We start from the raw sequence: 12,469 nt of genomic DNA on the forward strand, positions 1-12,469 counted from the left end.
GAATGAATACTGAAAATGAAAATGAAAAAAATATTTTCAAGTAGGCATATTACAATGCGCACATGAACGTCAAATAAAGCTACACCGGCTACAATTTCATTAATTCCATGAAACTCTAAAAGTGTTTGATGGTGAACCTAAGTGCGTTTTCACACTATCCGCCCGGACCGTTTTACTAGTATATATTATAAGGAATAATGACAAGACAAATATGGCTTGTCATTATTCCTACATCCGATATCTGATCAACAATTTGAAAACAAATTTTAAATATAAAACTTCCGGGAGACTCATACATATTTAAAAATATTTTAAGCGAGTTACTCACATATTAAGTCGACATAACACTCGAAAATGTGAAAACGCTTTAACACTCAGTACCCTTCATAAGCTTGTACATGTAGTAGTCAAGCTTCTATTTTATTGTTTCTCTGTGCCCGCCATCACCTAACTCGAGCGTTATTTCATTTGCAACTATTTCTAAGATGGTTTCCCTCGAGTATTATAAATTCTAACCCTCATTTCAAGAGGATACAAAACTCCGTACAAACGTTGGTCTCATATTCTTCCCTGAATTTAAAGAAAGTTATTTTATATAGTTTGATGTATTTTATTCATAAATGCATATATTGCATTTCTATCGTAGTAGGGCCATTTTGTGGTATGTGAAAGTAGGATGGACGACTTTGAAAACAATGACCCAGTAGCATTACTAATAAGTTAGATTTTTGTCGAATATTCAATGTTTATAAGAGTTAGCATTTAAAATTTTGTTTAAAATCAGTTTTACGTTCATTTAACATATAACATACTTAACAAAAAAAAAAACGTTTATTAAGTAAATAGGCCACAGAGGCATTTTTACATAAAACTCAAATAATTACATCAAAATTAAATAAGTACTCTTAAAATGTATTTTTCTTATATTTTACATTGCATGTATTGTAAATAATTCCAGTTATATCAAGATGAGGTGAAGACTATCTCTTGAGCACTCTGCTTAGCAGATTATAACTGTTATAAGATTGATTGAGAGGAACCGATAAAGAGGAAAACGGGGTCTATAGTTTCTATGAAAAAATTGTTTCAAACCTGGTTTAAGCCCCCTCAAACTTTTAACTACTTAACCCCTTTTAATATCAACCCTTAAATTTCGACATTGTAACAGAATGTCTACATTTATTTTCGAAATTGCATTTCTGAGTTACCTGTAGCATTTGTGAGTTGGGCGTTTGAAGGGTTACTTTTGTTAACTATTGGGAGGGTTAAAGTTTTAAGGTGGCAGAAGGTGGTGGGAATTTGGAATAAATTAAGTTGAAGTTTATTAAGTACTAACAGTTTTAGTTTATTTCGTTATTACTTATAATAAAGTATATTTTAAAGCATATCAATAATAGTACATTACGATACAGGTACCGTATACCTGTTTACCACCGACGTGGGAAGTTGGAAACGAATGGCGATAAACTAAAACACGACCGAAGGGAGTGTTATAAATCGACACGATTTGCGAATTTCCTTTTCGCACGTGTATCGTACGACGTTTTTCAGAACAGATGAGCCTCCGAGGTTTCGACCTGCGGGCCGATTTTTGAGTCTCACGCGTTCGAATTCAGAAAATTGTCACTGAAAATAATAAGCAAGTCACCGTTTTAAACCGGTATTTTAGTGACAAAATCCCGTATGCGAGATTCAAAATTCGCCCTCATGGGATATAATGAACCACTTCTCGCACTAGTGCGTAAAAAATACACCATCTGTACTGAAAAAAAAAAAAATTTTTTTTTCAATAATTTGTTTTACTCTGTTTAAGCTTGGCAAAATGCTTGCGTATATCCGAATTTTTTGGCTCGTTATTATCAGCAAAGTTTCGTGATATTTTATAAGCAGGGGGCCGATTTTTGAGTCTCACGGCGTTCGAATTCAGAAAATTTTCACTGAAAATAATAGGCAATTCACCGTTTTCAACCGGTATTTTAGTGACAGTGAGACTCAAAAATCGGCCCCCAGGTTCGATGACAAAGTAAATAGATTTTTTGGAAACTTCATTTTATTGTTTTTTTTTCATAATGTCGGAACGGAGACATGGTAATTATCAAGGTAATGAGTCTATAGCTCACAGACTCACTGCAAACTATTAATTATTATTAAAATCATGTAAATTTCATTTTTTTAGCAAGGCAAACATAATTATAAAACGATTTAACGTCAGAGATGTTCAGAGAGCGTTGCCGACTTTTAAGATATGGAAAGAGCCCAGAATCGCCAGACCTTCCTAATTTTCTCAAGGATAAAACTTTGGATAATGTAGAGTCGTATCGTCGTTTGATGTCTGCATATTGCCTAGTCCGGCCCGTCCACCATTTTTCGATATAAGGTTTTTTGCTTAGCTTTGCTCAGAGTTCGAAAATTCGCGGGACCTAAGATCTTAAGATTCACCCCCGAAATAATTAAATTTTAGGTAGTATTAAAATTTTAAAAAGTGTAAAAATCTCGAAAACCAGGCGACTTTTACTAAACCTTAAAGTCCATTTTCTGGACCAGTATAAGGTGCCCTCTTGGTGGTTAAAAGGTTGTCCATTAATTACCGGGCACCCTGTATATATAGAATTGCTCGTTTATAGATATTAGATATGTTCGAATATTTTCCATATAATAATAATACATCGTGTCCAGTCCAGTAAGTACCTAGACTTGGCTAACGAGATAACCGCCATGTGGGATGTTGAATCAACGATCATTGTTCCGATAGTCGTTTCAGCGAACGGTCTCATAGCGAAGAGTCTCGACCAACATCTTAAGAGACTCTCGCTAGGTGGCTGGATCAAGGGCCAGATGCAGAAGGCGGTGATCTTGGACACGGCGCGGATAGTCCGACGGTTCCTCTCTCTGCAGCCCTAACCACCGGCAGCTTGGGCCCTGCCCCGCTGCTGGCGACCCTAGGTTAGGTTTTTTATAATATGTTTATATGTTTTTATATTGTTTTGTAAATGTTTTTATATTTTATTTTTATATACATATTGTAAAATACCTAACCTAAGAAAGAAACTCCCTTTACTCGTTCAAATAGAAGGTGTGAACGTTTATTCTATTTAATATACTTCTTGGTGAAAGAGAAGTTAATAAGTAATAACGGTATAATATTGATTTATAATGCGAAATGTCCTTTGATATTGCCAGTCGCTTTTCAATGAAGGAAAACGTCGTGAAACCGGACTAATTCCAATAAGGCCTAGTTACCCTTCGGGTTGGAAGATCAGATGGCAGTCGCTTTCGAAAAACTAGTACCTACGCCAAATCTTGGGATTAGTTGTCAAAGCAGAACCCAGGCTCTCATGAGCCGTGTCAAATGCCGGGATAACGCAAGGAGGATGATGATGATGATTAATTTAAAATTTAAAAGCCGTGGAAAGCGGATAGTGTCTCACATTCCGAGTGATTTTCGAAAAAAAAAATTGGGTCATACGATTATTACGATTAGGTACACCATTTGTGTGATCCGATATAATAATAAAAAAAATAGTTTATGGAGTCCCTCCGGGCGGAAGAAGTGAAACTTCGTAATGTTTTATTTTTCAAAATTCGATTTGGCAACACAGACTTAAACGTTGATCGCTGTCAGTTGGAAGTCGCATTAGAAGTAAAAAAAAAAAATTAATATTATAGGACATTCTTACACAGCTTGACTGAGCCCCACGGTAAGCTCAAGAAGGATTGTGTTGTGGGTAGGTACTCAGACAACGATATATATAATATATAAATGATTATACATAGAAAACACCCATGACTCAGGAACAAATATCTGTGCTCATCACACAAATAAATGCCCTTACCGGGATTCGAACACGGGACCGCGGCGTAGCAGGCAGGATCACTACCGACTGCGCCAGACCGGTCGTCAAAAATAATTTTGAATACCGTTTCACTTTAATAATTTGCCAAAATATAGCTCTTTCTACAATACGTATAGGATCTCTAGTCTTCATAATCTGCTCAATATACTGTTTTTTTATACTACGTCGGTGGCAAACAAGCATACGGTCCACCTGATGGAAAGCGGTCACCGTCAACTATAGACACCTGCAACTCAACGAGTGTCACGTGCGCGTTGCCAACCTATTATAAACTTGTACACTCCTGTGTCAAGTACACAGCAAAAAAGTGTACAAGTTCTAAGGAGGGTTTGGGTTACCGACGACTCAAAGGACAAATAGACGTAACAAATTATTTCCGTAGTTTCTTCCGTCACCAGTATACCGCATTCTTGTTGAGCTCTGGCAGCCTTACTCGCCGGCAGGAACACAACACTACGAGTACTGTTGTTTAAGATTGCGCTGTCCGACCAACTTCATCATAAAAGACTCGCCAAATACTCCTAAATGACACCAAAATACCATTATAATAAAACTGTTGACAGCTGCATTACCGCAAACGTTGCAATTTAACAAAATAAGGTCTACAGTAACAGCATTCTAAATAAGCCTTTAAGAATTTTTAATAGACTGCATCCAACCGCATTTAATTTTAATCATCATGAATATTGCACTACAGCCATTGCAGTTCCGGTATTGAAAAGTCGACTTTATTTTTGTCATCATCATCTTCATATTTAAAAATATTTTAAGCGGGTTACTCACGTATTAAGTCGTAATAGCGTTCGACATGTTTCGGTTCAATTTCGAGAACCTTTCTCAAGAGTAGCGACCCCGCCTTTACATGTCGAAAGCGCGACGCATACACACGCATACGACGCATATACGTGAGTAACCCGCTTAAAATATTTTTAAATATGTATGAGTCTCACGGGAGTTTTATAGTTAAAATCATCATCCTCCTTGCGTTATCCCGGCATTCGCCACGGCTCATGGGAGCCTGGGGTCCGCTTTGACAACTAATCCCAACATTTGGCGTAGGCACTAGATTTTACAAAACCGACTGCCATCTGACCTTCCAACCCGAAGGATAACTAGGCCTTATTGGAATTAGTCCGGTTTCCTCACGACGTTTTCCTTCACCGGAAAGCGACTGGCAAATGTCAAATGACATTTCGCACATAAGTTCCGAAAAACTCATTGGTACCAGCCGGGGTTCGAACCCGCGACCTCCGGATTGAAAGTCGCACGCTCTTACCGCTAGGCCACCAGCGCTTGTCGCAGTCGACTTTATTTTTGTACAGTCAAGAATACACCGTGTTTTTTTTGTTTTCCGTTAAATTCGACACATAGCTAGGTTCGTAGGTTCATTATCAGGAACCACATGTGTAATGATATGAACGTATTATTTATGTATTATATTGATTGTAAATAATATTGCTATACTTGTCAATAGTTGTCATGCTTTCTAAATTTATTTTTCTCACTGCACCCACATTCGCGAATTTCTGTTTGGCCCTATGGTTGACTGGCAGAGAATGCCTTAAGGCACTAAGTCCGCCATTTGTACTTTTTTTTCCAATTGTGCAATCAAGTTTAAATAAATAAACCACCCTGTATATCACTTTTAGTTAAATTCGCAAAAAAAATTTCATCATTTTCACACATAATAAATTAATTTATTTAAGTGTGAGAGACCCTTAACAATAACATTCAAGTTAGTGTCAAGTGATTGACGGCACATGTCAAAACAAATAACACTAGGAATTGGTAAAGGCTGTCACACACGTGTTCAGTAATTATTTTTGTTTTTTTAATGACTCGATAACCGTAACAGTTAAGACGCTAGTTTCTTAGAGAAATTAATTGTATTTGATCTAAAGAACCTGCCCATAAAGTTAGCGGAATTCAATAAAAACAGGGTGTATAAATAGATGCGAACAACGTGCCAAAAACATGTATACACGACTTTATTGCTTACACGTAAAAGTTGTGGATACAATCATATTTTTGGCACTTGTTCCGCATTTATATTTTGATACCTTGACTGTAGAAAAGGAGTTGAAAAAGCGCTGGTGGCCTAGCGGTAAGAGCGTGCGACTTTCAATCCGGAGGTCGCGGGTTCGAACCCCGGCTGGTACCAATGAGTTTTTCGGAACTTATGTGCGAAATGTCATTTGACATTTGCCAGTCGCTTTCCGGTGAAGGAAATCATCGTGAGGAAACCGGACTAATTCCAATACGGCCTAGTAACCGTTTAGGTTGGAAGGTCAGATGGCAGTCGCTTTCGTGAAACTAGTGCTTACGCCACATTTTGGGATTAGTTGTTACAGCGGATCCCAGGAAAATGCCGGGATAACGCAAGGGCGATGATGATGTTGACTGAAGAAAAGGAAACCGGACTAATTCCAATACGGCCTAGTTACCGTTTAGGTTGGAAGGTCAGATGGCAGTCGCTTTCGTGGAACTAGTGCTTACGCCAAATTCCGGGATTGGTTGTCACAGCGGACCCCAGGAAAATGCCGGGATAACGCAAGGACGATGATGATCTTGACTGTAGAAATATTTTATTATATATATTTGTTATACAAGGGGGCAAATTTGTATTTTAACGCCGAGTGTGGAATTGAAAAACGAGCAAGTGAAAAGATTCTATAGTTGAACCACGAGCGAAGCGAGTGGTTCGAGAAGAGAATCCTGAACTTGCGAGTTTTTTAACACACGAGAAGTAAAATACATTTGCACCCGAGTGCAACACAAAACTTTTCCCATCACTATAGCGAGGAAACTACAACGCAAAAAATGCGTTTATCACTGCTTCCAGTAGTTCCACAGGTGGTAAATCATCTTTATTACTAGACTCATCTACTTTTATCAATTTTAAAGCAGTTAATTTGACTTTATTCAAGGTCAAATTACTATACCCACTAGTGGATAAAATGCGTTTTTACCCGCTGGTATTAAAGGACAAAACACGTGTTTCCGAGCTAGTGAGGGGAAAATAATATTGTCTTCGGTTACCGCGATAGTTACTCATGAAATAAAACTATGGAAACGGATTAAATCGAGTATAATGAATTTATAATTCATCCCGACGTTTCGAATACTTTAAAGCATTCGTGGTTACGGGTGACGGAGGAAAAATTACAACGTGCAAAAGCTACCCACATACAAGAAATATTAACGAACCATGACCACAAGTAATAAGATAAGTAGATTTAATCCGTTTCCATAATTTTATTTCATGTAAATAGAAAATAAGTTCTTCAAAAATGTATTTAGAGTGTATTGTGAACAAGAGAATTGAATGCTTAATGAACGACGCGAAATTAACTTGTCTCGAAAACGTGCTGACTTAAGAATTGGACAGTTTGGGAACTATTCATCTTCTGCTCTTTTTAGAGCGGAGTGAGTGAGATAGATTGCCTTAGTTGTCCTTCTGGCATGACTTGCAAGATAGTTTACAGAAAACCTTAGCCAAATAACACTAAGCTTTTTTGTGAACACACAGCGTAGAGTAGGCCCTGTTGTTTGGCTGTTTTTTGTAAAGCATTTCTCGAACCCGTCCCGGGTTCGAATCCCGGTAAGGGTATTTATTTATGTGATGAACATAGATATTTGTTCCCGAGTCATGGATGTCTTCTATGTATATGAGTATTTGTATATTACGTTTAAATATCGTTGTCTGAGTTCCTGCAACACAAGCCTTCTTGAGCTTACCGTGGGACTCAGTCGATCTGTGTAAGAATATCCTGTAATATTTATTTATTTATTTTTATTTCTGGTAACTAAAGTTTTCAAAGCTCAACTAAAATGCAGAAGCAGAGGGTGTTTTTCAAAAAAAAATCCCGAATATCGAATTTGACCAAATCTGGACGTGTTTGGGCTCATTCTACTCAGAATCACGATAAAAGAATGTGTCTCAAACACGTCCAGGGTGCCGTAGCCGAATGGCATTTCTATGACGAGAAACGAAAACGAAATACCGCGAAAGGTAATCTGCCTCTGTCGCGCCAATAGCGCGCCAATATGGCTGACGTAAGCAAAATCGGACAATCATAATGATTTAGCCGCGTAAGCTGAAGACCCGGGTTCGATTCCCGGCTTGGCCACCAGTGGGCCTTGTCGTTTTTTCTTTCGTGTATGATATCTATTTAAATTTACTATTTATATATAGTAGTGTAACTATTTGAAAAAAAAGAACAAATCAAAAAATATACAATAAAATAATTTGATTTGTTCCCTAGTTGTAAAATCGGTCAAATTTAGGAACGTGACGAAAAACGAACGAGTCTAGCCAAGAGTATACCAAAAATCAGTCATCTCATAGATTTTGGCCATTCGTTCATAATACCCAACAATACGTACGAATGACTTATGGAACAGCCTATTTTCTCACAAGTTCGTGGTCGCTTTCATATTAAAAGTTGTTCAGTACATGTGACACACAATTCGTTTGCGACTGGTGCTACACGACTTCTTTTATACAATTATATCAGATTTATTCTGATTTATTCTTGTACTATTTTTCATGTGTCTGCCCTTGTCAGCGATCTAAATTTTATCATATTTTATAGCTTTAACATTTTATTAGAATAAGTATTTGTGAGTACTGCGTCATCTTAACTCGTATTATGGACTATTTGTATTCATACTGAGCTATGAAAAATTGTGAAATTAGTCAATTTATATAACATTGTCCCATAATATTTATTTTTCATATTTTAGTAGGCCTAGCACATGATTGCCGCGAGAGTATGTCGCTGCGAGATAGACCTTATGTCCTTATGTCATTAATACAGTTAGAAGAAGACGTGTTATCTATCTCGCGGCGACATACTCTCGCGGCCATCATGTGCTAGGCCTACTAGGTACATACATAATTCATTACACAGAGTGATGTTAAGTTTATTTCTTCGAATTTGCTGACACCCACTGACATAATGTAAATTAATCAATTTCCGTTACCTTAAGGTTGTCTGGAAGAAATCGCTCTTTAGCGATAAGACCGCCTGTTGTTTACCTTTGTTCGTGTGGTGTGCAATAATGAAATATTATAGTTGACTAAGTGTCAAAGACTATCTAACACTGAAAAGTCAGCACTTATAGTTTAGTCTGTGGTGTCCTAACTGACAGATTAAAGTCGACGAGTAGAAAAACATAGTTTTACGCGATTAGGTCCCGTTTGTAATTTGAAGTAAAATGAGGCTAACTAAAACATATACGTATCATGACAAATAAACTGTATATTAAGGTTATGAGAAGATTTAATAGAACCAAATTACACATCACATGAGGAGTGTCTTTTCAAAAGGGCTTATTTCCACTTTGAACTTTTTTTGGGAAATCGAGAAAAACATAATTCCACGGTATTGGTTTTGAAATTAATATTTAATTTGCAAAATTGTAATATTGTAAGTTGACGTTAATGCTATGATTACATCAAACGTAACATGTGTACCTAAATAAATATTTAATTACCATATGTTTTTGAGAATTAAGCACTTTTGATGCGAACTTTTGGGAATTAAGCCCTTTTGTTGTGGCCTCGTAGCGTAAACGTTATTATTTTAAAATAGTTTTATTTAATTTTTTTTTATTTTTTTCTAAATTTAAGTTTTAATTTTGTATTAAGTTAGTTGATATCAATGTTGTTGTACTACATACATTGGTTTATCCACATAAATAATCATTACACAGTCTTCAAAATGTGTTCTAAACTTTGATGTTACTCTTTTTTTTAAAGATCAGGGCGAGACTTTTCGAGCTTTAATCTCAAAACAACACGTAATTTTCTATACTAAAAAAAACTGCATTCATAGTTTAAAAAAAAGAAAAAATGGAAATAAGCCCTTTTGAAAAGACACTCCTCACACAATATGATAATGACACATCAAATGAGTTTGCAGAGACCGTTTACCCACAACCAGTAGTCATTATAATGACAGCTATTATGACGTCACAGTCATCGGAATCATTAATGATGCTGTGTTATTTCCGTCGTGGTAGATTAATAGGTTCTAGTAAACCAGTTTTAGTGTAACTAGGCTTCCTACGTTAAGCTATTTTTTGTTGACCTTTGTTCGTCAAATGTTATTATGGTTATTTTGGAGAGCTCATTATTTAACCAATACATAGTTATGAACAATACAAATTCTGCTTAAGGCAAAAAAGTGTGTCATTTTCATAATTTTTTATAAAAATATAATTTTGAAAACATGACGTGAATTAAGGCCTAGCATACTGTCTTTCAAATATTGAAATCTAGAGACAAAAAGGTATTTATATAGGTACGAGTAACAAATAAAATATTCTATTTTGAAATGTGGGTTTTCCAAAAACAAGATTTAATTTGTATCTTTACCTTAAAAACAAGATTTAAGTTTTAACGTATTCGCCAGTGTGCGTTATTTAGTTTTGCATAAAGCCAAACTTATGGTACGACTACAGAAAAAAACTGCAGAGTCATGGTAGTTCGGTAACCAATGGCAACAATATTTAATCAAATGCTGTTTAAATGATTGACGACTTGGCCTATTGTCTTCACCATTTACATTGTGTGGCTATAACTCTTTCCTAGACATTTGAATTCAATGGATAATTGACTAGTTACAACCGATGATTGGGACCGGCCATGTTTTATATTTTTTGTCGCCTTGTGAGCGATGATGAGAAATGATCACTGTGTGTTGAAAACCACCCTTAATGTGGTAATTAATCCTCAGTTGATGATGAGGCAAATCAGATACGTTAAATATTAATAATAATATATATTTATTTTATAATAATAGTATCAACTTGTATTTGATCATTATAATCTCGTACTTGCTTTATAATCTTGTGCACCAAACTAATTATGTATCTCTGTTTTGCTCAATGGTTGACTGGTAGAGAATGCCTTAAGGCGTTAAGTCCGCCATTTGTACTTTTTATTATTAATTTGTGCTAAAAGTTTAAATAAAAAAAATAATAACGTCATTACAATTTCTAGAGGCACATTTCTTTTCAATATCAACATTGTGTGGCTACAACTCTTTCCTAGACATTTAAAATTCAATGGCTAATTGGCTAGTAACAGCTGATGGTTAGAACTGGCCATTTTTCTTATTTTATTGCGTTGTGACGAGCAGTTAGTTGGAAAAAACTTAATCATAGATGCATCATATCAAAGACCACTCTAAATTTAGTTCTCACTTTTTCTCAATAGTTATTGGATGGTTCTAATTTCATTAATAACTATTTACATTCGAAATACAATGGAACAAAGCCAAATGGGAACAAAATTTTGTGACTATAACGCGTTCTGAGCCGTTGATTTGAATAGATTGTAAATTGAAATATTACGATTGTTGTAAACCACAAAATCAAACAAAGGCAGTGCGGTTAATAGCTCTAATATTAACACCGACGCATAAAAGATCATAAAATATATTTGGACACACTTTTAGTACACACACAGATTAGGAAAAACTTTTGCCCATTTTGTGTTTTGTAGATGTAGTTTTAGGTTTTAAATATGTGTTTTTATCAATAACTATATAAGATAGTTCACTTTACTCGGCGTAAAAGCAATGAGAAGTTTCCCAACAAGTGTCAGTCTTATCCCAATATTTTTCCTACCCCAACTTATCTCACCCTATTGCATATTAAAGCTAAAACAAATTAAAAACTAAACTCACCTGTGTTATACTCCAGTAGCGATCCAGCGAGATGAGGCACAGATTCATGATGGACGCCGTACACAACAACACATCCATGGCCGAGTGGATCTCGCACCACCAGAATCCGAAGATCCAATACCCCATCAGCTCGTTAGCCAACGAGAACGGCATTATAATCAGTCCCAGGAAAAAGTCTGACACAGCCAACGAAGCTATAAACCAATTTTGTATGTTCTTCAACGCTTTCTCTGTCACTATCGCTATGATCACTAGCATATTCCCTACCACCACCATTATCATCAATACTGTCACAACCACTGACGCTAAAATTATGTGGAACGGACTGTAACCGCTCGGATACCAGTTCTGTAACACCACATGGCTGAGCGACTCGTTTGACGTCGCATTATCTGTTGCATTCGACATCTGCAGCGCCAGGAAGTCTTCTTGGCTGATCCCCGTCGCGACCAGATACGTCGAATTGAAGAACGTGCTGTTCAGATCCGTCGGGACGGTGGTCTTCGCAACGAGAGTCGTCACATTCACCGCCGCCATCTTTGATTTCTTTCTCCTGGATGACGCCAGCTTTTTGAATTTGAACTATCTACCCGATTAGAATTGATTGTTTTGGCCCCGTTGAAATTCAGAGGTGGAAATTAATTTATTGCCTATAGGAACGGAATATTATTTAAACTAACCGTTTTATTTATATTTACAGCGTTATTTTATACCCGTTTTTTTCCGAACTACGCGTGATTTGACAGTTTCTAGCACTAACACATGTAAACTCTAAACTTTTATATACAAAACGAATTATCAAACAAGCGTTATATCTAATATTGCTTTAACACCGAAACTAACACAAAAATCTTTAAAAAAAAAATAGACGCGCAAAAAATAATAAAAATATACACTCGCGACGGAGAGCACACTTAA

General features: G+C 36.3%; 1 protein-coding gene across 1 annotated transcript in view; it reads right to left on the reverse strand.

The window, feature by feature from the left end:
- Positions 1–12,187, reverse strand: part of LOC125238421 (alpha-2Db adrenergic receptor-like) — a 767,059-nt gene extending 754,872 nt beyond the window's left edge. Inside the window, exon 1 of the mRNA XM_048145752.1 lies at positions 11,552–12,187. Within this exon, the coding sequence (XP_048001709.1) occupies positions 11,552–12,088 (537 nt within the window). The 5' untranslated portion in view covers positions 12,089–12,187. The remainder of the gene's footprint in view (positions 1–11,551) is intronic.
- Between the last annotated feature and the right edge of the window lie 282 nt (positions 12,188–12,469).

This window comes from Leguminivora glycinivorella, chromosome 23 (assembly GCF_023078275.1).
Source record: "Leguminivora glycinivorella isolate SPB_JAAS2020 chromosome 23, LegGlyc_1.1, whole genome shotgun sequence".
Lineage (NCBI taxonomy): Eukaryota > Metazoa > Arthropoda > Insecta > Lepidoptera > Tortricidae > Leguminivora > Leguminivora glycinivorella.